Source organism: Pogoniulus pusillus, chromosome 5 (genome assembly GCF_015220805.1).
Source record: "Pogoniulus pusillus isolate bPogPus1 chromosome 5, bPogPus1.pri, whole genome shotgun sequence".
NCBI classification, from domain to species: domain Eukaryota; kingdom Metazoa; phylum Chordata; class Aves; order Piciformes; family Lybiidae; genus Pogoniulus; species Pogoniulus pusillus.
The window spans coordinates 17,388,526-17,415,873 of record NC_087268.1 but is presented as its reverse complement, the minus strand read 5'-3'; the positions used below and the strand labels follow the sequence as shown (position 1 = coordinate 17,415,873).

Here is a 27,348-nt window from a genome sequence, read left to right as displayed (position 1 = left end):
CTTGGATCCAAGTGGCAGCAGCCAAGATGCACAGAGGCCAAAAAGCCTCCTGAGCTTTAGGATTTGAAATGTAAGGCACTGAGATAAGAGCCCAGGTGCGTCCCACTAACTGCATATCCTGCTATGTGCTTTCCTGCTACTAAACCGGCAAGCCAGGGGCTAATCCAGGATGTCACCATCACACCTTAAGTTGGGAGGGGAACCCACCCTGAAGCAGTTTTTGCCTTCAGAAAAACATCCAGCTAAGATCATGTGGGGGCATCCTCTTATAATCCATCTTTATTTGTAAAAATCCACATATAAAATCTTCAGTTTCCTTTTAGAAAAACATAAAGGCACAATAAAACTACTCAAACTCTCTTCCCCATGGACTGATGGTCCAACAGTCCCCCTACCACAACCTCCCCCTTGCTTTCTCTTCCAGTCCATGTTTCTTCATGTTTCCTTTAGTTTCAACTTGCTCCTGCCCAGGCACAGTTCTGCACTTGCAATGATGAAGTATGCACACAGAGGAGATGGTGGAGAGGTGGTATGGGCTGTGCGTGGAATGTTTTACAGACACTTTTTAGTAGTAGGTCTCCTTTTCCACCCAACCTGAAGGAGGAGAAAGAAAGCAGAGTTAAGTCTTAAGGCAGACCAAGTATGAGGTTTGTGACAGCTCCTTTTAGGCTCTGAAAATTTGCCCTGTAACACCTGAGCTAGTAAGCGACTCATCACAATGGGAAATCTCTTGCCAGGCTGTTGCTGTGCTGGAGCTTTCGGAACAGAAAGCAGGACCTTTCTATTCCAAGATTTCTAGAACAGCCCAGGGATTAATCAGCCTTTGCCATTTACTTGTAGTGCGCTGGTACTGTTACATACTGCAGAGGGATGCAGGGATTGGGAGAGAAAGCCCTTAAATTTGTACTGGTGATGAGGAAAGGATGACAGCAAAATACAGCCCTGCACATAGTTCTCAGCACTGGGCGGGGGTCTTCAGCACTGGGGGGTCCTTGAGCTTTGTCAGAGCTTCTACAGAGCTGAAGAGCATGAAGAGGTGGTGACAAAAGCACACAGATCAGCAGCACATTCTTACCGCCAGGGTTGCGTCTGATAATGAGCTTCCTGACTTCATCATACACAAATATGAGGAGGGAGTAAGGGAAAGCACAGAACCACCAGGTCGGCCTGTATGAGAGAGAAGGCAGTGAGAACACCAGCAGCAGAGCTGCTCTGTGCCTAGCAGAGTGCTGACTTGATATAGCACAGAAAGGCTGGCACGTCCCAGCTTGCCAGTGCACCACCTCCCACAAGGCTATGGTTCAACTGACAACCCTCCAAGCCAAGAATTATCACCAAGCTTTCTTCCACAATAGGTTAATCCACTTTTGGATATTAATTCCAAGCAAGGTATGTCACAGCACCTTTGTGCATCTCTGTACCAGCACCTCCCCACCCATTAATCAAGAAATACTTTCCCTTCAGTTTTCCTCCAGGTACACATAACCATTGTGCCCATGGCCTTGCCCACTTGAACTTCACTAGTTTTCCCTCATGATGTACACCAAGCTACAGGTCGGTGCTGCAGGCATTGGCCAGAGGTCAGCTTTCTTGTTAGGAAATGCTCACACTTTGGCACCAAACTTCAGACAATACTTCTGAATGGAACACAAGATGCACCAGGATATTTTTGGTAAGTCAGAGGCCTGTTCAAAGTTGGAGTTTAAACTGTGCCATGAAATGTTGCAATGCTGTTGTGCAATGCTGAAGATGTTGGCACCTTCCCAGTCAGGAAATTTACTATGCACCAAGTGGTCATCTGTACCTATGTACCATCTTTCAAAAGACCTTACTATTTTCCTTGTTTCTGTGGAAGGCAGAAAAGCACAAAACACCATCATCACCAAGATGGTAAAGAAGTCACCTGACCAAGGTTTTAGAGTAATTCAGCTGATTTTCTTTAGAGGTGCAGGCCCCATACAAGCACAAGAGCAGCTGCACCACAGACCACTGGCACAAACAAAACTGTGTTGCTAATTTTCAGCAAGGCCCTGAGCTGCAGGCTCCCCATAAACTTTCCACGAGCAGGAACAGAAGGCAAACCATGCCCCACATTACAATGGATCACTCGCAGCCTCCAGCCTGAGCTCTTCTGGGTTAAGAATAGGTTTCAAGCTCCTGAAGTTCACAACTGCTTTTATCCATCTCCCTATCCAAGCACTAGTGTTCCGTGGTACAACCTGCTGCACTAAAATATATGATGCGACTTACTTGAGAGGGTACATCCTTAGGGCAACATCCATCCCAGGGCAGTAGGAGAGGAAGGCAGCCAGAGCAGTCTCCTCAAAGAGACCAAATATTAAGATCTTGTTCCTAGTAAAGACAAGAAAGCAGTCAGGGACAAGGTACTTTCACAGGTGACATCCTAAAAACAGTTACCACACGATAGTGAATGCAAACAGACTTTCTGCTCCAGTCCCATCAGGTGGGGGCTATCAGGCCATTCAAGCTGGTGGCCCAGTTGTCACTATGGCCTCTAGAGACACTCCAGTGCAAGTTAAGCCATCCAGAAACTGCTTTTGTAACACATTCAAAACAAGGCTGGGGTTCCTGCCACCAGACCTATTAATACACTGCTGTCCTCTGAGGTGGGCTAGCTCCCACAGGTCATCAGCATTTTGCATTGTCTCAGGATGATAACACAGCAGACAATAAGAGACAGAGCACCCAAACCCTCTTTCATCTACTACTAAGGCACCAGACTGCTCAAAATTCATGTCAAAATGCCAGACTCTGCTGGGACAAACAACCAGAATGCCAGGTGCAAGTCTAAATCCTCCATAGACAGCCTAACTTACTTCATTCCCTGCTGGAAGACGGAGTTTCTTCGGGTCTTACAAATGATCAAGTCTGCCCACTGCACAACCACAATGCTGACAAAGAAAGCTGTATGGCAAGTGAACTCCACTATCTTCCTCTGTTCATAGGTCTAGGAAGCAGACAAAAGAACATTGCCTTGGCTCTCTAGTGTCCACACCAAGTTCAGCAGGCATTAGCATTGTGGCTGGCACCTTCTAAGCTGTGCCTCAAAACTTACCCACTGCTGCCCATAGCTGTCTTCTACATCATTAATCCATCGATCATCCCACTGAACTCTGATTCCTAACAAGCCAGAAGGCCAGAACCCATTCTCTGCCATGATTACAAAGTAGGTGAAGAAACCTCCGAGGGCCTGGATCATACCTGAACAGATAAAAAAAGGAGAATAAAAATGAAGGTGCTGTGAAACGCAATTAACAGAAAGCAGTTTTCAGGGGCTCAGTCTTCCAAGCAGCACCTGTAGAAACAGCTCACACTGACATCAAACTCAGCCACCACCCTTTTGCTGAGGAGCTTCTATACCCAGCTTTGTACAGAGTTGCTTTGGCTCTGCCTTGTGCTGACATGGTACTCAAGGACACAAGATAAAACTCCCTTTGTGTTCTCATTGAGCCTTGCCCACCCACAACCCTTGTAAAATACAGTCAAGAAGGTTCCCAAAGTCTGCTGCAATTAAGCAGAAGCTCCTATCCTGTGAACTGGGGATGTACCTTTCATCGAGGCTCCTAATGCTGTGTGTTTAGGGATATACTGGAGAGAATCCTTTACTTCTAATTAAACTAACAATGGGATCTATGTTCTTGCTGAACAAGTCTGAACCAGAGGAGAGCTGGTTGCCAGCCAGTTCCTTTACAGCACTATGCAATTAAACAAAATTACTGTGAAAGCAATTCAATGGATCAAGCTGCACAAGCCACCGCTATGTGCCACAGGGGCAGAATCATGGCAAGCTCTTAACAGCCTGAGGTTCTGGTTTGCACATCCCAAACCTCAAACCCTACCAAAATAAGCAGAATAGTCAATGACTCAGAACGGTGCACAACTCCACTACCACCAAGTTCAAATGGGTGCCAGAGAAAGGAGAGCAGCTTACCTATCTGCCCATAGGCCATGCTGATCAGCCGTTCATTCACCAGCTTGTCTGTTTTGGGATTTCTGGGCTGCCTTTTCATGATGTCGCTCTCTGCTTGCTCATATGCCAGGGAGATAGCAGGGACCTTTGGGGGTGGTAGGACTGCTGTTAGAATCCTTTCAGTTTTCTACTGCAAGTAACATTCCCTGGCCATGTCTTCAGCCCAAGAAACTGCACTGCCCCAAAGCTATAGTGTTTGGGAAGCACCTTACCCACTCCCCACCCCCAGTGTGTCCTTACTGAGATCTTCAGAATGAGGAAGCTGTGAAATAGGGAATGTGAATTAAGGGCATATCAAACGAGTTATTTTAAACCAGAACACTACAGAAAAGTGTATTTCAACACTTTCTTTTCAACTGCCCTTTCTTTCAGGTATCTAAGAACAGTGTTCCACATCCCTTCTTGAGACAAAAGACAGACATTTACCATGTCAGTGCCCAAGTCAATGCAGAGGATGGTGACTGTTCCCAGTGGCAGGGGTATGTTTGCAATGATGAAGATCAGGAAGGGCGTGATTTCAGGAATGTTACTGGTCAGGGTGTAAGCGATAGACTTCTTCAGGTTATCAAAGATCAGACGCCCTGGGGCAAAGGAGAGAGAACAATAGAACTTTTAGCACCAGAAGGCATCCAATTTGCTCCTAGGCAGCTTCAGCAGTAACATCAAAAGGCAAAATTCTGGTGCAGCAAAGTGAAGAGCTCTCACGCTCAGACTCTGCTCTAGCACCTACGCACACCTGTCGTCTTTTTGGTCATAGCAATCAGGACACCAATGCATAAAGTATTAGGATACTAAGCCTCGGTTCCTAAAATCAGGAGCTACCCTCTGTTCTGCTCCTGTTTGAGAGTTACTGCTCCACCAGGGAGGAAAATGTGTCAGACTCAGCTGGCAAAGATGACTGTAGGGTCAGTGTTAGCCAAAAGGACAAAGTAGCTTTTGTTACTCAGCTGCTTCCTACTGCTAAGCATCCCCAAAGGGTTGTGCTGGTCCCACGGAAAGGGAGAAGGCTTTAAAAAGGATGAGCAAAAATGTTGCCTCCTCCTAGAAAACACATCATGAAGACAAGCTCAAATAAAACAAAGCCTTACAGATGCCTCTATTTCAGAGGGAAACAGCAAGTAACACTGCTGAAGCAGGCTGCTTGGCCAACACCATGCAGAATTTAAAAGCTCACCTTCTTCAACACCAGTGACAATGGAGGCAAAGTTATCATCCAGTAAAATCATGTCAGCTGCCTGCTTGGAGACATCTGAGCCAGCAATACCCATAGCAACACCAATGTCAGCCTTCTTCAGGGCTGGGGAATCATTGACACCATCACCTGTGACAGCCACAATGGCACCCTAATCAGAGAGAGACAGACAGAAAGACTGAAATCATCATGTAACATTTTGGGCAGAAAAGATTTCTCCTGTCTTCCTACTTCACCCTGCTATAAAGAGACCTCAGTTTTCCTTTGTCCTCCCATCACTCCTTTCCCCATTCTGATCAGGCTTATCAGGGAATCATACTGTTCGCTCCAAAGATGTTGGAGACAATGTAAGAATGTTGAATCCTTCTCCTCTCCCAAACACTTCCAAAACATTCAGGGGTGGAGTGTGTTAACAAACATCCTAGGATCAGATGAAAGCCTCAATACTAACTGAAGATGCTTTCCTGTAGTTGAAGGCTGCTGACAGACTAAGGTCTAGTCTGGCCTTTTACCTGAGCACTGAGAAGACTAAGCTCTGCCACTTCAGAAGGCAGCACTGGTTGGTAGTTTATCTATTTATTATGTATGTGTGGATGTTTCTCTCCTCCTTTACCTGTCGCTGACAGCCCTCCACAATGATAAGCTTCTGCTGAGGAGATGTCCTGGCAAAGACAATTTCTGTGTGATGAAGCAGGATGTCATCTAGTTGCTCGCTAGTCATGTCCTTCAAATCTGTGCCATGAACAACACAAGCTTTGGCATCCCTGTAATCAAAAGACAACATCATGCTTTACTTCAAGTTAAACTAAGTTTCTCATTAGCTGTATTTGCCCTATAAAACTATAGCTTTTCAGTGCTCTAGAGAAAGACCAGCTCTTTCTGTGCCTGAATACTGCCTGAATACAGAGGTTTGACGGTTATGGTTAAAAAAATAGACAGGGAAGACAAACAAAGACAACAGCACCAAGCAACAGACAAAAGTCCCCATAAGCAGGATAATTCTGCATCGTTTTAAAAAGCACCATGGCAAAGACCAGCTGTTTCCACAGCCCTTGGCCTCTGCAACAAAGGAACCCTTGGCTCAAGCAGTTGGCTTCCAGCATCACAAAAGTGCAGTAGTCTTCTGCAGGCAAGTCTTCTTGTAACAGATTGATGGTCTACATGTGCCTCTTCACAGAGATCACACTATGCCAGCTCAGATCATTTTACTTTCATAGAGTCAGTCAGGGTTGGAAGGGACCACAAAGATCATCTAGTTCCAACCCCCCTGCCATGGGCAGGGACACCCCACCCTAGAGCAGGTTTCTTCAGCAACAAAAGCAAACAATGGTATATTTAGACTGGTTTGGTACCCTGCATGCCACAATAAACTACCTCTCTAACCCAGCATACTATCCCTTATAGGTCTTAGGAGACCATCCATGCAGCTCAGGACATCATCCAGTGTAGACAGGGAAATTCCCTCCCTGCCTGTACAGCCAGCTGGTGACCTGCTCAGTCACACAGCCCCATGATCCCCAGCCTGCACTGCTAGGTTGAGGAGCCACCCTCAAAAAGATAACACAGAAAAGTAAAATAGAATTCAGCCACAATACTTGTCTTCCCCGAGCAATTTCATTCCACAGGGTGTCTCTATTCACAGCTCATAAGCTACATGGCTACTCTCCAGCTCAAACACAGGCTGGGTCAAGCTAAGCAGTACAGACAGCCCAGCTATTCTGCAAACTGCCTGCTTAATGCCAAAGCACATTTTCTGAGGATGTCTCAGTTCTGCACTAGACTACATAGACAAACATTAACCTCTAAGAGGAAGGAATTACATTTTCTTATTTATTCTGCTTGTAGTTACTGAAATGTGTCAATTTCTCCTCCCATCCCAAGTCTTGCTCCCTTTGCCCACCTGCAATCACACCTAGAAACAAGTCTGAGGAAGAACAGAACAGGGTATTAAGTGATCAAGTTTATAGGTGTGATTCAGCTCCTTAAGCATCATAAACCAGTTCAAGAGTTTAAGTAGCCCATTCAGTCTGGAATGTGACTAACAAACCAGGTGTTCTCTTTTTACCAGTTTTCCCATGAACATGTCACTTATCTTACTAAGTAAGCCCAACTAAGTATGTTTGTGGGCAAAAGTAGGTCTCTACTGAAAGACCTGGAATCACAGGACAGTTTCAGGCTTAGCAGCACCACTGCTCAAAGCAGCTCCTAAACAGCTACCTCCTGCGCCCATACCACTTGAAATACATTTTCCTGTCTGCTACATAGAGACAATTCATGGTGCTTGTGCAATGATATTAACCAGACAAGGCAAATGCTCAGGGGAAATAATGTTAGACTCCCACAAGACTCCACTAAGCCCACTGGGTTCTTTTCCTACCCCTCTCCCCACCCCAGTGTGAGGACAGACCATCAGGGTAAGCAGCTACTGGGCAGTAAAACGGTAGAAGAAAACTTGCCAAGTTTTCTGTATAGGGCTTACTCCCAATTACTTCCCATGCATAAGTGACATGCACATTCAAGACAGCCTTCTGCATTCTTCACATAACTTGTGATACACTTTGAAAAGCCACAACATGCTGAGCTAAGCAGATGCCAAGCTTTTCATAGCTGGGAGAGATGCAGAGGGATTATCTGAGACAAGGAGAGAGGCAAATGCTTAATGCTTTGAATAGCTTTTGGCTTTCACCAGTCAGTACCTAGGGTTGACCTGGCTGACGGGAATGTTGAGTCGAGCAGCAATATCTTCCACTGTTTCATTGCCCTCAGAGATGATGCCAACACCCTTGGCAATGGCTTTGGCTGTGATCGGATGGTCTCCAGTAACCATGATAACCTGAAAGGCAAGCAGACTGCTGTGAAAGTCTTGTCCATATTGCAGAGTAATACTGCCCAAAAGGCAGCATCTCCTGAGACTGAGAAGGCCACATGGCTTTTGTTCTACCAGTAAGCCCTGGCACAGAGCAAGGCTGAGGTACAGGCAAGAACCTGTTACCAGAAGGCAAGGGATTGAGGTGGATGGAAGACAAAGAGAATGGTTAATCCTCAGTCAACAGATCTAGTTCTGTTTCCAGGCTGTGCTTTGCTCTCTCATCTGTCAGTCTTGTGGGACATGCAGAACACACCTGGGGCAAATCACAGGCTTTGGGATGCCATTCCATCAGCACCTGCCAGTGCCCCAGCAATTTGGAGTACAACTCATTTTTCAGTCCATTAACGCACAATCATTTGCATGTAACTCAAAAATGAAGCCTGGGGTAGTACCAGTTAAATGCCAGTCAATGCTTCATTCACATTACAGCAACACAGGTATAGAGCAAGGCAGCATTCAGCCCAGAAATGAACTACCTTGATCCCAGCGCTTCTGCATTTGCCAACGGCATCTGGCACGGCAGCACGAGGAGGGTCAATCATAGACATCAGTCCTACGAAGCAGAGTTTTTCTACAGGGAAGTTCAATTCATCCGTATCAAACTGGAAGCCTTCAGGGAACTGGTCATCGGGCAGAGCCAAGTGACAGAAACCTGTAACACGTCAAAGCCATGTTTGTTCTGTTCCCATGCACTGGGAGGCAGCGAGCTCAAAGGCTTACTGGTTCTGTAAACAGCTCCACGAGAATAGTAGGCAATGTCAGAGGTTTGGCCAGGGCTATTGAGGCAGGAATCACACTCATATTCTGATAACTAATGACTGTTGCTATTAGGCACAGCTTGGCTCACATGCAGCGGAGCAAATCTAATGCCACATAGCTCCACAGAGACAGAAGGTCCTAAATGGCTTTCTTCATTTTGATCTAGGCAACCCAGCTGCTGGGCAAGACAAGACCCTGCAGGCTGCCTTTCGGCTAGAAAGCTAAATAGCAGGACTGCTCCTGCAAAAATTGAAGTGACCTTGGCCCAACACCACGGTTACACTGCAGAAACAGAGTACAACCCTCCACTTCACCCGTTGGCACCCTCTACAAAGGAGAGTGAGGGACAATCTTTTCCAAATTATTAAGGCTGGTTTTCCTTACCTAATACTCTCTCCCCAAGGCCTCCCAACTCAAGGTAGGCATTCTGAAAGGCATCTTTCATTTCCTCATCCAGTGGCTGCTCCTTGCCATGAATAAGAATGGTGCTGCAGCGATCCAAGATCCTCTCTGGAGCTCCCTTCATCACCAGCAAGTAACGGGATTCTGATGGATTGGCATTTTTGTGGATAGACAGCTAGAGAGAAGTAAGTTAAACCAGTTTATAGCCATGTACTGTGAACATCACAAATGATCACCATCACTTAGTGTTCTGTGGCGACAGCAGCTCAGGACAGTTTGTGATATTCTGCTCCAGCTTTCGTTTGCTCATATTTTAATGAGGTCCACACACTAAGGTATTACTCTGTATCACAGATGTTGTGACAGCCTTTTTGTGTCCAAGTTCTACCTGTTCAGGTAATTTTACAGCAGTTCATTGTTATCCAGATTGAGTTCCTGCATTCTCTTGCATGTTCAACATGACCAAGTGCAGTGTTCTGCATCTGGGTTGGAGCAATCCCAAGCACAAATCCAGGCTGGGTAGTGACTGCCTGGAGAGTAGCCCTGAGGAGAGGGGTCCTGGGGCTGCTGCTGGTGGAACAGAAGCTCAACATGAGCCAGCAGTGTGCACTTGCAGCCTGGAGGGCCAAGCACAGCCTGGGCTGCATCAGGAGAAGTGTGGCCAGCAGGTGGAGGGAGGTGATTCTCCTCCTCTACTGTGCTCTGGTGAGACCCCACCTGGAGTACTGCATCCAGATCTGGAGCCCCCATTACAAGAATGACGTGGAGGTGCTGGAGCATGTCCAGAGAAGGGCCACTGGGAGGGCTGGAGCAGCTCTGCTATGAGGACAGACTGAAAAAGTTGTGGCTATTCAGCCTGGAGAAGAGGAGGCTCCCAAGTGACCTTCTTGTGGCCTTCCAGGATCTGAAGGCGGGGGGGGCTACAAAAAATCTGGGGAGGGACTTCTTAGGCTCTTGGAGTGACAGGATTAGGGGGAATGGAGCGAAGCTAGAGCTGGGGAGGAAGTTGTTCATCATGAGAGTGGTGAGAGGCTAGAAAGGGTTGCCCAGGGAGGTGTTTGAGGCCCCATGCCTGGAGGTGTTTAAGGCCAGGCTGGCTGAGGCTGTGGGCAGCCTGCTGTAGGGTAGGGTGTCCCTGGGCATGGCAGGGGAGTTTGAACTAGATGATCCTTGTGGTCCCTTCCAACCCTGACTGAGTCTAGGGTTCTATGTTACTGCCACACAGGCAGGAAGCATATCCAGTCTTTCCTCAGCAATTGACATCTTACTGCCAAGGCAGTTCCAAAAGCTCTTACGCAGTGTAACTAAGTATGGTGCATCAAATTAATTGTCTGGAGCAGTCCACAGGCAAGATTTTGGTGCCAAAAAGATCTTCCAGGCACACTGCAAGTGCTTCACATATTGGCTGACTCTCAAGTGGGCAGATGCTTACCTGGTATTTGTTGGTAGAGTTAAATGGTATTTCCACCACTTTGGGATACCTGTCTCTCATCTCCTTAACAGAACCACAGCACAATTCGATGCATTTCAGAAGTGCAGACTCAGAGGCATCTCCTGCCACTGCTCTCTAAGGAAAGAGACAAGTATCATTCCAGCAGACCCACCAGAGAATATCAGATATTTGGAGGAAAAAAAAAAAGTATTCATCTCAGCTCAGTCTCAGCTTCTACATAACACGATATGAAAGCAAAAATAAGTAATTCTTTTATCTAGCACTGACAATACTGCTGTCCAGAATGCCTCTCAGGCTCTGTCAGACAGCCCAGCCCGACAGAGCAGCAATCTTCTGGTGCCAAAGTCAAGAAGCCTTTATGAAGGGCAGAGAAAGTCAGATAACCAGGTGCAGTCACAGAGAGAGTCTGGAGGGTAAACTTTAAGAACTGCATGCCACAAAGAACAGCAAATGCGAGATAAAAACTGATGACAGGCACACAGAAACACTTGCATATGCTTCTCCCACCCTAATGTAACATCAGCTTATCAAGCCTTTGGCAGAGAAGGCAGAATCTGCCCAGGTCTCCTCCCCGCTTAAGGTTAGCACTGGTAGCCACTACAGACGAGGGTTCTCAGCCCCAGAGATGTGTGTGCACCGAGTCTTGCTTGAGCTTCCTTTGCTGCAATTTAAACCAAGTATTTCTTGTCTTTCTGGTCTTTGTCTATAAGAAATTATTTTTATACTGATTTTTTGTATCAAATACTTTTAAAAACTCCTCCCTCCCAAATATTCCTGAGATGGGAAAAACTCCAGCTCTTTATCTTGGGTCTAAAAACATGACCTGAAGTTAATAGTCAGAGAAGCATTAGGGAAAAAGAATTCTATTCCACCATTTCTCTTACCACAGCATCAGAACACCCTTGGGAAGAAGTTTACTAAGCAACATGATTTGACAGAATATAAGCACTGTACAGTTAATTTCGGCCCTGGCTGGGTCACAGTTCAGGAGCAGGAATCTGAATTGATGTTATGCTGGCGTTTGTGCCAGCACTGAACCAGCAAAGGCTTAAGAAGCCAAGACACACCAGTGAGAAGAGCATGGTAAAAGACAAAGTCTCTCATGACTGCTGCTCCCCCTGCTCCAGTATCTACTACTTCCAACTTCCAGAATGAGCATTTGTAGCTTTTAAGTGCACAAATACCAAGACAGGGATTCTTGGAACAGCCAGACATTGGGAAATGCCTGGGAAAGCCCTATCTAAAGTATCCGACCTCCCAAAACAAACTGTAGGTGCTAGCGGATGGCAGGAATCTGCTGTGGGAAGTGTTTTCTTTTTCCTGTTTTCCAGTCTCATCTCCTCTGCCCATAGCACACCACCTGTCAGGGTGCTAGACTACAGAAAAGATGTCACAAAGGCAGATAGCTCTACATTGGAGGTTCTTCTAACCCACAGCACAATCTCACTACTATTGTGGGAGGCCAGTAGTAAGGAACAGGACAAATGTTTCTTTCAAGAGCTCACCTTAAGAATTGGTACATTTTCCTGGTTGGCCTGAAACACAGCACGGTTGCAGAGACCTGCAATTCTGGACAAAGCACTCCAAGTAGCTGAGCTCTTGTCAAAGGAGGCACCTGAAAGCAGAGGAGGAATGTCAAAAGGCTCCCCTGTAAAAATCTTCACATAAGCCCAAAACCCTACTAAGTTTAGGAGCAAGAAACTTTTAACTGAAAAACGGGAAACAAACAGAACCTGTTAGCACAAATAAATCTCTTTAAATCCTTTTCTCCTCCCAGGTACTTGATCAGATGATTTTAAGACTCAAGGGTGTAATTTCAACAGTGCAAAAGAACATCTCTGTTTTCAAGACTCCAGGCTATTTTGGCAAAGCCAAGGAATTCTGTACAGGTTATCATTCTTCTAGAAGGGCCTGGGTAACGGATGTTAGGTTCCATCTCTGAGTTGTCTCACTTTATCACCCTAGAACTGGATGAAATTGTTCCCAAATGAACAATGCTTAAATAAAGGCACTGCTTCTCTCATGTTGGCTTATAAGTTGCCTTCAAGGGAGATGAATTCAGCCAGTTAACTGATAAGCTAACATACTTTCCATGAAGTGAAATCTTCTAGGCTTATTTCTCCTGCAGGCAAGTCAGCTGCTGGCAGCCCAAACTCAAGTGCTTCCAAATAACACTTTATTTATAGCTTGCTGCTTTGCACTAGTGTTAAAGATCAAGAACAGTAAAGCAGCTTTTTTTAAGTGGTTCAGACAAACAACGTTTTGGAGTAGTAGTGGTACTGCTGTGCCATGCCCCCTGGGGAAGAGTTTGTGCTAGTATGTCGCAAGCACAACAATTCAGAAGGTAGATGATAGTGACACTCCTAGATTTGGTTATACTGAACAGTTCTGAAGAGATAAGTACCTCTCAACTGCACAGCACACCGAGATTTCAGATTCTTATCTGTATGTAGAATAAACTTCCCGCTGAAGTCTTACTGTAACTTCATGCATTGCTACTGTTCTGCAAACACAACCAGGGTGTTCTGGGAAAACCACTTTTCAAGGGCAGCCATCCAGTTCATCATGGGAAATTTCCATCTATATTCAGTCTTAAGTAATATATCATCAGGGTCAACACCTCTACTGTCTGTGCTCTCAGCGGACTTACACTGAGGCAATCTCATTGGATACATTTTGGCAAAAATCATCAAGTACTTGAGCACAGAACAGCAAGTACTTCTACATACAGGACAAATGTAAGGGGCTGAACATTCAGGAGGCTCAAATTCCACAGTTAATTTTGTGCAAGAGCAGCCTACATGGAGTTTAAAGATTATACAGTAGCACAGTGCAAAGCTTTGTGTAATCTCAAGTCTTTTAATGCCCACTGTGGATCAAGTAAGAAGCCTTTGTATTGTGAACTTCACCTGGACTAGAAAGCTAGAAACACAGGTTCTTAGAAGTACAGGAATGCAGAGAAAACACTTTGTAATGAAACGCCTCAAGTGCCCAGAGCTGCTCTTACCACTCTGGTTCTCTGTAGTATCAGCCTCGTGAATCTGATTGTCAAACCACATGTGCGCGACGGTCATGCGGTTCTGCGTCAGGGTGCCTGTTTTGTCAGAGCAAATGGTGGAGGTGGAACCCAGGGTTTCCACGGCTTCCAGGTTCTTCACCAAGCAGTTCTTACGGGCCATACGCTTGGCTGTTAGTGTGAGACACACCTGGAGACGAGGAAGAGGGCAGGTTAGATGTGCTCATACGCTAATACACTGCCACCCAATTCACTGTGGGCACAAAACGGGCACAGGCTTACATGCCCTGAAGTGACTCCAACTTCACCTCGCTCTATCGGTGCAAAACAAAACAGCAACACTCAGGCCCAGCTGCTAAGTTTAAATGATACAGTCTCAGTCTCCTGCTTTTAAGTACTCCAGCAAGAAAAAGAACAGGCTCTGGAGTTCCCATTACAAGAAGGATGTGGACATGCAGGAGCATGTCAAAAGAAGGGCCACTGGGTTGCTCAGAGGGCTGGAGCACCTCTCCTGTGAGGACAGACTGAGGGAGCTGGGGCTGTTCAGTATGGAGAAGAGGAAGCTCCCAGGTGACCTTCTTGTGGCCTTTCAGTATCTGAAAGGGGCCTACAAAAAAGCTGGGAAGGGACTTTTCGGGATATCAGGGAGTGACAGGACTAGGGGGAATGGAGCAAAGCTGGGGGTGGGTACGTTCAGGCTGGCCATGAGGAGGAAGTTGTTCAGCATGGGTGGTGAGAGGCTGGAATGGGTTGCCCAGGGAGGTGGTTCAGGCCCCATCCCTGGAGGTGTTTAAGGCCAGGTTGGATGGGGCTGTGGCAAGCCTGATCTAGGGTAGAGTGTCTCTGTTCACAGCAGGGGGGTTGGAACTAGGTGATCCTTGTGGTCCATTCCAACCCTGATTTTATGGTTCTACGACTAACATTTTAGTTAAAGTTGGACTTCCTAATCATAAGGGGATTTGACCTCTCAAAACAGGGGAAGCCAGGCTACATATGAAAAGGCCCAAAGTAGTTTTTCTAACAGGGCTACAACTTACTGGTGTTGGAAGCAAGCAGCCCCAGCTACCCTTTCTCACCAGAGATTCCTACCTCGTTCCAGCTCACTTGCTACTCTGCTTCCTAAGGCTGCATAAAAGCCTCTAGCCCTGTCCATCACTGCACTCTACACAGCTGAACCACACCTAGATACTCTCACCATGGGTAAAACAAACTTGCAAAAACCTCTGCTGGGTCTCAGATCTAAAGCTGGGACTAGAGTTAAACTTGCTGGGTGCTCTGCCAGCCCTTCAGGGTTGGAAAGGCTGGTGTGCATATGAGTGTAGAAAACCTCAACAGCTTTGAAGGAAGGCTCCTTGTCCCAGAAAAATGCAACACAAAGCACAGAACTCCTAGTCTTGCCCTCTTCAGTTCTCCGATGTCAAGTCTCTGTGTAAGTCTAGCTTAGGGATCCATTTTCTTTAGAAAGACATCTGCAGCACTTGACAGATTCAGGCAACTAGTCTGAACCCACTGACTTTCTAAAACCCAGTCCTACCCTACAGAGTACCTTCTTTGGTGTTTACCTCTGGGAATGCACACTGACCATAAAGCAGCCCCCACTTCAAGAACCATACAGTAACTCATTCAATCTCTTTTTGTCCAGCTTCACTCACTGTGACAGTTGCAAGCAGCCCCTCGGGGACATTGGCAACAATGATCCCAATAAGGAAGATTACAGCCTCCAGCCATGTGTATTCCAGGATGAGTGAGAGGATGAAGAAGGAGACACCCAAGAACACAGCCACTCCAGTGATGAGGTGAATAAAGTGCTCAATCTCCATGGCAATTGGAGTTTTGCCCCCTTCCAGTCCAGAAGCCAGACTGGCAATACGACCCATCACAGTGCGATCCCCAGTGCTAATGACAATGCCACGGGCAGTACCTGGAGGAGAGACAGGTTTTAGAAAACAGAAACGCTTCCCAAAGCACACAGTTTGTTCAGCCTGTCCTAGAGTTTAGCAAGCTTTGTCCGAGATAACGCGGGTAGGCGTTCCAATGGCCAAAGTCTGCCACCACAGCTTCTGTTCCTCTAGCAGCATGAAAAAAAAAGGAGGTACGTGATGCACAGGATTCTTCTGCAACTGGTCAAGCTGTGTGCCCCCTCACTTCTACCCCAGGGAATCAGAAGCAGCCATCTCCAAGCACCAGTGTCCTCCTCCCTTCTTAACAGGGAGGCACATTTTCTCTCCCCAAGGTTCTTGAGAAAGATCAAGAATATACTTCAGTTTTGCTGGCCTGCTGGGTGGGTGTTTTGTTTGTTTTTCTGGGGAGGAGGTGTGTGTAGGAAAGAGCAGAGGACAGTTTGGCATTATGAGGTTCTCTCCTGTGCAGAAGACGCAATAGAAGTTAGGCAGTACTCCACACAATTACTGAACAGTCACACTTAGACACACTCTGGGTGTGTAAAACATGCTCAGGGCTTCAGCATAGAGTACCTATTGCCATGCTCAGAGTTGCAGCAGGAAGTTTGCCAGAGCCGTTTGAAATGCCTGCTTTCTGCAGAAGCTGTAGCATTTCTTACAGCTCTGCCTAACCACCTTGGCTCACGTTTATGTTACCTGCAACTCAGCACTGCTGTAATAAAGCAGGCACACCACATAGCTGCCCTCCTAGCAGGGGACAGAATCTAAAAACACCAACCAAACAGTAGTGCGGTGGAGTTTCCTCAGCCCATTGTACAGCGCTACAGCTGGAATGGGCAAAACCTTTGCTGGGAATCTCCAGCCTGTTCTTGCACAGTCAGAGCAGGCTACCAACTGAGACAGCAAACCAAATGCTTGCATTCCTTACCTACGCAGTTCAATCCCTAGCATTGACAGTACTTCAGGAGAAGCACATACCTTCCACACAGTTGGTTGAAAAGAAGGCAATGTTCCTGGTCTCCAGTGGGTTCTCATTGGAGAAGTCTGGAGACCTGGTCTGAGGCTCTGATTCACCAGTAAGTGAGGAGTTATCCACCTATATGGAAGAGAGCACTCTGTCATACACAGGCAAGCAGAAGCCTTCAGCAATGCAAGCAGATAAAACCCTGGGCACTCCTCTCATCATCTATTCACAGCACAGAAGACATTCTTTGAAACCAGACTAAATTCAGCGTTGTTCAGAGCAAAGTTTTCAGACGGCCTGTCACTGCTGTACCTTGCAACCATGTGCAGAGATGATCCGAAGGTCAGCTGGAATTCTGTCTCCTCCTTTCACCTCCACTAGATCTCCAACTACAACACCTTCAGCGTTTATGCTTAACTTTTCACCATTTCTGATTACTAGGGCTTGCTGAAAGACAGTAAAGAAAGACAGACCATGTCAAAAATAACTCTTGAGGAGGGGCTCAAAAGACCAAAGTATCTTAAGATAGCTGTGCTATGTTTCTACAAGGTTTCTACTTTCTGTTGTTTATCTCCAATATGCATGCTATTTAAGAAAAAAAAGCTATTTTTGTTTTCTTGACATTCGACATCTTTGCTGCTAAGAGGACTAAATGATAGGCATGACACAGACTGTTCATGAAGGAATCTGAGGCTTAGGGCTTATTATAACAGTTACTGAATTCCCCAAATTACTGGAATTCACAGGGTGGCAGGAACTGCCCTTGTCTATTGAATCATAGAATCAAGCAGGCTGGAAAAGACCTCCAAGATCATCCAGTCCAACCTACAACCCAGCCCTATCCAGTCAACTAGACCATGGCACTAAGTGCCTCATCCAGACTTTTCTTGAGCACCTCCAAGGACAGCGACTCCACCACCTCCCTGGGCAGCCTATTTCAGTGACAAATCACTCTCTCTGTGAAGAACTTCCTCCTAAGTATTGGTATAGTTAGTAGGAGTATGAAGAGAAATTAATTTCATAGGTGACTTGGAACAAAGGCCTAGTAATACATACTAACAGCCAGACCTTTTGCAATCAAAGCCAATGTTTAAAACAGTTAATCTTGAGCAACCTACAGCTTGGCAGATCAAGGAAATGAGGTATTTTGTACCTGAGGCACCAGATTCTTGAAGGACTCCATGATTTTGGAACTTTTTGCTTCTTGGTAATAAGAGAAACAGCCAGTAATGATAACCACAGCTGACAACACAACACCCAGGTACAGCTACAAGGAACAGAAAAAGTGAGTCAGAGAGCAATCTGCTTGAAAGGCTTCCAGTTTATGCAGGTAAATTACTTTGCATTTAAGTGCCCCATTACAAAGCATGGAGGTACTTGCAGTCTCTGTACATTTTGTGCACAAAAGCCATCCACAAAGCTCAGGTTCTTAACGTAACAAAGGAAGCTGCTGTTCATTTCATCATGTGGAAGCACTCCAAGACATGTTAAGCTTACACTCTGAATTTCCTGCGCTTATGGGAAAAGCTTCTGGACTGAATGCTGGAGGAAGCTGGCCTGCTTTGAGCCAAGCACACTGCTCAGCCTGCCTTTTGAGGTAAAACAGACATTTTTACTTACGTTATCATTGGTAGGCTCTTCCTCTGTCAGACTTTGTATGGCATAAGCCAGAAAACATAGAATAGCACCAATCCACAACAGAAGCGAGAAGCCTCCAAAGAGCTGCCGACAGAACTTGACCCATTCAGGAGTGGTGGGTGGAGGCGTGAGGGCATTTGGGCCATCACGAGCCAAAATCTCAGCTGCACGTGCAGGAGTCAAACCCTACAAGAGAAGTTGCTTTTATAGGCATTGTGGGGAAGGTAGCCCTGAATTTGTTCCTAATCCATCACAGCAACAAAGAGATGCTAACAGTTAATGGAGATGTCCATAGTTGCAATAGCCTCCAGCACAAGTGAAGCACGTGAAAACTGAAGGCCAAGAGAGGAGCTACAGGCTGTTGGATGCTATTTGAGAAGCCTGCAGACCACAAAGCTACAAGCACTGAAGGCAGGCAGGACAAGAAGCCTACAGTAGCAGAGCTCTGAGGAGCAGCCCACTGCAATCCATCCTATCAAATTATAAAATGAGTGAAAGCTGGAGGCCATAAAGATCATGACACTATGGATTTGTCTTCCAGGAAGTTCAGCTTTCAGAAGCCAAGGTCTTTGACAGAAGTATGCAAGTCTGTGCTGTTATAGACTAAGAGCAAACTTGTTGCTGTATGCAATCATGCAGAAAAGAAAAAAGCATTAAGCAAGCAAGAGCAAAGGTGCAAAACTACTGCAGTACTTTTGCACTGGACTTTGAGGTTAGCTAGCACATTTGCATGCCTCTTACTATAAAAGGGTAAAATTTTAACTGCCACTAGCCATCATTAAGCCTCTGGGCATGTGCTAGCTCACTAGACTACATCTGTGAGCTAACAAACATTTGCCTTTATTACAGGCTCCTTGAGGAGGGGAAAGGAAAAAAAAATCATATTCAAGAATCAGCTTGACCTTGGAACAATTCAGAGGCAGATAACAGTGACATTGTTAGAAACAAGGTCACTGAAGTTCTGTAGCCAGGCTGTACAGTGGGAGGATGAAGAGAAGTATTTGTGAGCTCGACAGCCCTCTTAAAGCCTGGGAAACTTAACTGGAAGAGGGGAGATTAAACAGAAAAAAACCCCACCCACACCACTACCAGACCACCCAGATGTCCCTTTGTGAAATGTTCTCAGTTCCTTTTCAGATGAGGGCAACGCAGGAGCAAAAACAAGGTCTACCTACCCGACTCAAGTCTGTTCCGTATTTACGATGGAGTTCATCAAGGCTTAGTTTGTGGTCATCCTGAAAGACAAGAAATGTTTTGGGGGTTGGGAATGATCACAGTCCCCACAGACTTATCATTAAGTGCTCAGGTTTCCTATCTGTAACGGTCTGGGGAGATAGGAAAACTAGCTCATCTTCTCTGTGAAGAGCATCTGAACCTCATTCCACAGCTCAAAGTGGGCTCATCTTTAGTGTTCCTGTGGCTATTTGGGTACAACATGACAACTTTTTTTAATAAACTGATTATATCTCAGTGCAATCTTCACACCTACAGCCTATTCTGTCTCAGTGATTGATGGTTGCATTTGGGGTTTTTTTTGAGGGTGAGGGAGGATGGCAAAAGGAGCCAGAAAGTAAAGTAGGCACATAAGATTAACCATGCAATTTCACACATTTTAAAGTAATGCTGTCAGTTTAAGTTGTGTTTCTTCCCCCAAAGAGGCTCCTTTCCATAGCCAGGCTATTTTATAGTTGGCTCATGCTGCAGCACAGCAGTGCCTCACTTGAAAGAAGTTATACTGGGGGCAGCAGATGCTTTAAGTTAGCATTGCTACTGAACACAAAATCTCATCTTGGAGCAAGCTGTAGTATCCCCTCTCCTTAAAAGGGGCCAAAAATGTGAAAATCTAATTCCACAACACAGAAACAAAATCTGCACCATCTTCAAGGACAAGAGATCTAAGATGGCAATAGATGTACAGCATCGTCCAATATTCAGATAGGGATGAGAGACACCTCTAAGAGTCTCACATATGATTAGAAGAAATAATACTGAGGTCAGTCTGAGCAGAAGACCATCAGCAAATGGAGCTGTACAGATTCAACTCCTCAGCTGGAGTGAAAGCAACAGTCTCACTCATGACAGCACAATAATGCCTGCGCTTGTCCAGGTGAGGAAACACAGCTACACTGTGCTATGGGTAACACAGGCAAGCAGACACTTGAGTTCTGCATCAACTCCATTTTGAGAAGACGCTCTCAAGGCCTACTACATGGCTGTTTTGATGCTGAAACACTTGCAGCATGTCTGGCTGGGAGACAGAGAGGATGAGGAGGCAGACCAATGCTTTCAGTCACATCATGCTGTCAAGCCACCAGCTCTTCTCTTTTAGTCATGTAAGGAGCAGGGTTTTAAGAGCAGTGAGCACTCTTAAAGCTGCTCCCTGTGCCCTACAGTCTTACCATTTGAACTTCCTTCTTAAGTTCATCCATGTCCCTTTCCTTCTTCCCCTTTTTCTTGCCGCCATGCTCGGATGTAGGAGTGGGCTCATACTTGTCTCTTCCAGCCTGCAAGAGAAGACACAGTACTGCTAGAAACACCTTTCAACTCCTACAGCAGTAGACGTGAACTATGCACACTAGGCCACCAGGGGGGGCAAAAAAAACCCAAAAAATCAACATTTCAAAGACAAAATAAATGTTTATTAAAGTTGTGCCATTTCAATAAATGAGGTAGTAAGCAGACAAGTCTACTCAACAGAATTGCCAATACACACATTAGAGCTAGGCTTTGTGCAAGCCTAGCTAGGAGAAAAGCAAGCTACATGATATTCAGTCAGTCTTGATTTGTGAGCCCCAGCTCAAGCTGAAAAGGTGATGAAGAACAGAAGAAAACAATTCCTGAGCGTTTATGTACGATCTCTTCGAGTCATTAACTCTTCCTTTTCCCCCCCCATCCTCCTCCTCAAGTCTTTCACATCCTCTGGCAGGAGCAGCCTAACTACTAAAGATAAATAAGAGATGATCTCTCTGACTGGTGGAGTCTGGGGGATAAGTTTGAACACTTTCATTCTGTTTGGCACTAGCTGCCTGGTTACACAACAGATATCTGCTTTCAATTTATGGCCATTAGACCAACAAGAATGGTACACAAAGTAGTACGTATATGCAGACTTAATCTATGTTCAGTCCTGCATACACTTCACACAGCAAATGATTAATTTAAAGTCTTTTTATTCAGATGTATTTTCATTCACTTCAGTTATGCCTAATTCTACATGAAATCACACAGGGAGTTAGATCCTGTCATGATAGAGTAAACCAGCATCCAAGGACAAACAAATCATGACTTAATGCATATAAACAAAGCCACACAAAAACCTCAACAGAAGTTACAAGCAGAAACAATCCTGAGCTGCAAGAAGCCTGGGCACTGCAAGATGCCAAAAGACATGGCTGGTCCTTCTTAAAGTGCTCCATACATTTCCAGACTCTCAGAAGCCTTCAAAAGCAGCTCCTGCACATGAGATCTATTAAATCACTGCCATGTTTTATGCAATGACACTTTCACCCAGTAAGATTCCTTGGAAGCATTTTGAGATGAAACAGCAGTTAGTGGCACCAGAGTCAAAGAGTTAACAAGATTAAGAAACAGTTTCAAAGGCATTGTCTTGCTTGATCATTTCATGAGCTCCTCAAATGAGATTCCTGCAAGCAAACCAGACACAGAAACTATTGCTGGGATTCAAGAACTGTACTGTTGAGCAGCAAGCACAGCAAAATTTTATTTATTCTAACAGAAGTAGAAACCAAAACCAAAAGTGAAACTACACAAAAAGGGGGGGAAAAGCCCCAACTTTTCTAAACGAACCCACTGGTCACATCTAGACAAGGATTTTTATTGTTCTGAGCAAGCTCTGCCCACACCACTCTGCAGCCAGTCACACATTTCACATGCAGAGAAACCACCTCTTGCCCTGCTCAGTCCAGGCAGGCTTTGCATCCTTGAATCTAGCTACAGAGCTGTGCAATGGAAATAGTAAGTGGAGGAGAGCCGAGCTGTTTACCTCCTCTCCTCCAGGAAAAGGACACAAGAACTACGGGCTGTCAGCATTCCTTACATTCTTCCCTGCACCTCAACTCCAGTTTCACTTCTGAAAAAAAGCAAAAGCCATAGAACTTTAACCAGTGCTCACATTCCAGCATCACAGGAATTTGCCATGGGGCAGTTCACAAAAAGTCACCATAAAGAGTCTCTGAAGGAAACAACTTTGACTTCTGCTCGAGCTTTAGCAGACAAGTCTAAACAGAGTCTTGCACAAAGCACATGCTTCTTGATTATTGCTTAAGATGAGAAATGATTTCTAACGAAGGTGAAGGAGCTAATGCCTTGGCTGGCTATCGATCATCTCCAGCTTTTCACTTCCCCCTTAAAAAGCTCGACAAGCTTTTGCAGGTGATCTAAGACGGTCCTTGTTCTTTGAAGTTTTCTGTGACTAACTACTCAGCTTATCAGGGGCAGCAGTGAATAGCTCATGAATATTAGACTGTTCAGTGCTTTCAGTTGTAGAGACAATATAAGTGGGCAAACACGAAAAGGTTAACTGTCAATGTTCAAGCAAATAAATGTTTAAAACAAAACAAAACAAAAAAAAACCAAAAAAAAAAAAAAAAAACCAAACAAAAACCAAAAAACCAACTTCCACACCAACAAAACCTCCAGCTGCTGTCAGGACAAAATGCAGACAGAGGTTCTAATGGAGGCCATCTTACCAAGGAGATCAGAGATCTTCAGTTAAACAACAAACCACGCCAAACAAAAAACCCAAACAAACCCCAAACCTTTCCTTTCTGTTGCTTTAGCACCACATTTCACCCTTACAAGGAAGGTAGGTCAGTAACATTAGTTTCAGTTCTTGCTACAGGATCATTTCATGCAGATTATGAGCTTTCTGCTCCATCATTCAAATCCAAACTTGACACAGATCAGTCTGTCCCCATTTTATGCCTTCAGGGCTATTACCTCTCTTCCGGGAAGGTGAACTCAACTTGTTCAACAAAGGCTTGTGCTGGTTGGGCTACTACAATAGGTTCATCCCACTCCTCTGGGCTGTAGAATTTCCCTGCTCTCCCCTCCTTTTCCTGCTGTACAACGAGAAGGCCCATGGAGCTGCAGATCCGAGAAATCATCACATGGCCTGGACACAAAGGCAGGCCTGTCTCATCAGAAATGTCACTTCTGTTACTTGACTTAGCCTAGGAACTCTGACTCATCAAAACTGCTACAGGAAAACAAAAAAAATGTTTGGGTTTTTTTTTTTTCCATGCAAGATTATTTTTTTCCATTGGCTTCAGCACAACATTTGTACACATCAGTGTAAGATGTTTTACGCAGCCCCCCGAAAATCCTATTGTCTTTCAGATACAGTTTATGCTTTTCCGCTCTGCATTAATTGAGCCATTCGCAGTTGATGTTCTTAACACAAGCCGTGACTGACCAGGAAACGGGAGGGGTGCGAATCAACAGACAAGCTCAGAAGTACCCTATGCTACCATCACCTAATGGAACAAGAAATGTCAAGTAAGAGCCAAAACAAATTACAGTCTCTGGAGGCCTGGTCTGTTCTAGTACTTAATGTCATTATAATCAAGTGTGCAGAGAGAACAGAAAAGTTACTGTCCTGCTGCTGCATGAGACAGAAAATATACTAACCAGATGAGTTATGACAAAGACTATGCCTATTGGACTAGAAACACCACTCCAGGATCCTATGTAATGTTAGCAAAAGGTCTTCTCTGGATCCTTCTTACTCCCTCCAAAGAGCTATATCCAATCCCCTATCTTTAATCAAAAGTCTAATCAACTGTACAGAATCTCAGCATCTAGGACAGTACAAAATTGTTTTTACTCAGCAGCAAGCAATTGTTCATTGTGAGCAGATTGCTGCTTCCCAGATTATGAAAGAACACACTCTCCTCCCTTAAAAAACAGGACCTACACCTTGCAAGAATTTTCATCATCAGGGTAAAACCAGGTCTAACACGCTCACCTGGAGCCTTCTCTGGATTTCTTGCGTTGCTGCTCCAAGACCCAAATGCTTTCCAAATGCCACCACTGCACAACTGAGCAGCTTTTCCTGTTTTGGTTTTTTTTTGTGCTGTGCCAATTAGGGGGTGTCATCTCCCACATTTTTTTCAATAGAATATTAGTATAACTATCATCAATACTATCACCTGTAGCAGTCGTTAAACACATGAGGATGAGTTGACTGGACACTGTTCTCCCATAAAGGAGCAGGTGACTTACTCCGCTGACCCTTGAAAAGGACTGGGTGTGAAGCACGACCTTCTGCAGTTTTCAGGATCCCACTAGATGGTGAGATCACAACCTGCAGGTACAGACCACTTGCCAGAGACACTGCATCTGGTTACACTACTTCTGCAAAAACACATTGACTAGGCCCAGAGGTTTGTGGGGTGTGGGTGGTTTTTTTTTGGCAAAATGAGTATCCTCTAGCCACAACAATAAAAAGTGGGAATGAAAGACATGGGAGGGAGAGAGCGATATATTAAGATTTCTTAATTGCATCTGATAAGGATTGCTTTGATTTGCACAATTTTCCCTCACTTGGTGCATTGTGCAATAAGCCTTCCTACTTTCTAACAGGAAGAAAGAAGAAAAAAACACAACACTCTGAAGTGCAGCTCAGGAATTAGCACGAACCTCCAGAAGCAACTCAAAACATGCACTAAGGGCTGTGTGCTGTGCTTAAGCAGCGAGGGAGATAAGTGAAAAATGCTGCTGCCTGCAGATGGCTTCCAGGCAGTTCTGCACAGAAATGAAATCCTGTCTGCTTTCCTCTGCTACACACACCCCCTTGGATAATCTACTTTTGGGGCTGAACAACGTTCTCCAGCAGTTCACGGCCCTCTCCTCATCCTGTTACCATTTAAAGTAAAACAGACACTCTGCTCGGCTTCTCCTCGCAGCTGCAGAGGCAAGGAACTTGTGCTCTCACACTTCATGCTCTTGCTTTCTCCCGTGAGAGCACGGGGTGGAAGAAAGTTTTCCTTTTTGGGCACCCTTCCTTACTCGGGGCAGGCACACACCGCTCCGTGTTGACTCCACACACTGCCTGTTTCACAGCCTTGCTCTCTTCACATGCCATTTTTCAGAGGGTCCAATTAGCTACGTGCATTCACATTGCTAAATGAGCAAACCTTAGGACTTGCTACCAGAAAGCCCGAGGCAGCCATGCACTGTTGAACAATTCCTCATGTTGGCACTTCAGTTTCAGGCTAATTGCTTTATTATCCATACAACCTATGGATAATCTGAAATGGAAACGAAACAGCTAACAGCTTTCCATATTAGAAAGCTTTAGTACCCTCCTAGTAGCCCATCTAAGGCAGCCCTAGACCTTTTATTGCACTACAGTCATACATATACACACAACTGATGCTTCTTCAAGATTTAAAGCAGAAAGACGACTGCAATAACACCAAATCTCCCCTTTAATGTTTTATCTCTTAAACTGTGCACACTACCCCTGTCGCCCACCAGACTGAAACACATCACGCTGGGCTTGACAAGCATCAAAAGGACTTCAGTGAGGAGAAAAAAAACAAACTACCCACGATTTTTTTCAACTCCACCCTACACATTCCGCTTTTCCAAGTAACTGTTCAGCCATGTTCTTGCGGCTCTCCTACTTCTGCTACGGTTATGTCGACACTGCTGCCGAAGCGCCACACCGATGAGGACAACGCAAAGTCAAGTCAACGTCTGAAGAGCGCTTGGAGAAGACAGAACACCTGGAGACAGGGACAACACTACCGCCTCTGTCCGCCTCTCCATACCCTGCGTGATTGTCCTCTTGTCCTCTCCCTCAACAAGCGGAGAAACTGGGGGGGGGGAGGAGGATTTCCAGGAATAAATCTAAACCAATAGTAAATAAAGAATCTACACACCTCTAATTGTACAAGACACACAGGGAAGAATTTGAAGGATAAACCCCAAGCATCCGAACAATTAAACATCAGAAACTGATCATTACTTTTTCGAAATTAAAAACCAGGCAGCCCGAGGTTATTTCTGCTCCACACATAGGTGCTTGTTCACAACGTCCAACTATAAAACGTCTCCGCTCCTGTTCACAAAGACCCTTGACATACCCTTCCACTTCAGTCAAAAAGATAGGATTTCGACTTCACCGCTTCTCCTTTCGAGCAGAAACTGATGCAGACCCTTCTGAAAGGCTTCTATTCCCCGACTGCCAGGACAGACACCGTAACAAAGCGAGGGGCAATCACCTCTCTCTTGTCACCAATTCCCATCTCGGCCTCGCTGCTACCAAGAGGCAAATTAGCCCAAATAATGCTGACAACTGCCCTTTCCCCCCCGCCCCCAAACCCGGGCCCTGGGTATCAAAAAGTCTCAAGTACTCTTCGGAGACTGAGGAGCAGCCCCGCGCCGCAGCTGAGCTCCAAAAGGGCATTAGACAACACCAGCCCTGTGGGCTGCAGGCCCCACACGCACGGGGGTGGCAAGGAAGGAAGTCTTTTTCGGGACGTGGACTCGACGTGAAGAGGAAGGCGGCGGGGTTTGGGCCCTCACGCCGGCGCCCGGCTCACCAGCACATGGTTCTCTCCGCGGCCATGTCTGCAGCCCCGGGGAGAGGCCGCCGGCGCCTCCTTCTGCCCTGCGTGTCTCCCGCCCCTCCGCCCGTTACTTCCTCTCTCGCTAACGAGAGAATAACGGGCGGGCGGCCGCTCGCCGAAGCGCGCTGCTCCGTCAACGCCTCAACGGCTGTTACCGCGCTCCCCAGTCCCGCCGCCCTCACAACGGAGGTAGCCGTTCGGTCGTCTCAGCCCGACACAGACAAAGAGCAGCCCCACCCGCTCCCGCTGGAGGGTAAGAGGGTAAGGGGCCACCATCCGCCGCCTTGAATTTCCCACTCCCGGCCGCATGCCCACGCCCCGGTCATCCGCTCCGCCCTAGTCCTCCCGTTGGAGCCCTGCCACTCACCCCCTTGCCCATGGTGGCAGGCGACTGGGTGCGGATCAGTCGTCTGAGAACGGAGCTCAATCGGCGCCACGTGTCCCGATGGGCGGCAGGTGCGGAACAACAGCAGCGCCCCAGCCGCCGCTCGCCTTCCTCCGCGACTCCCTCTCCTTCACCTCACCCCCCACGCCTGTCCCCCGGTCTGGGACGCTGCTCTCTGTCG

The 27,348-nt window shown here is 46.1% G+C and overlaps 1 protein-coding gene across 1 annotated transcript; it reads right to left on the bottom strand.

Annotated features, from left to right (window-relative positions):
- Positions 1–253: 253 nt before the first annotated feature.
- Positions 254–27,348, bottom strand: ATP1A1 (ATPase Na+/K+ transporting subunit alpha 1). The gene is made up of 23 exons (XM_064143360.1): positions 27,150–27,348; positions 20,585–20,689; positions 19,361–19,420; positions 18,168–18,371; positions 17,701–17,814; positions 16,860–16,994; positions 16,562–16,679; positions 15,335–15,603; positions 13,674–13,872; positions 12,172–12,281; positions 10,646–10,780; positions 9,196–9,388; positions 8,529–8,704; positions 7,880–8,016; positions 5,797–5,947; positions 5,166–5,334; positions 4,418–4,572; positions 3,953–4,076; positions 3,077–3,222; positions 2,838–2,968; positions 2,251–2,352; positions 1,076–1,167; positions 254–594 (listed from the first exon to the last, which is right to left on the bottom strand). Exons 1-23 carry the CDS (start codon positions 27,159–27,161, stop codon positions 566–568), a joined length of 3,066 nt encoding a protein of 1,021 aa, XP_063999430.1. The 5' UTR covers positions 27,162–27,348; the 3' UTR covers positions 254–565.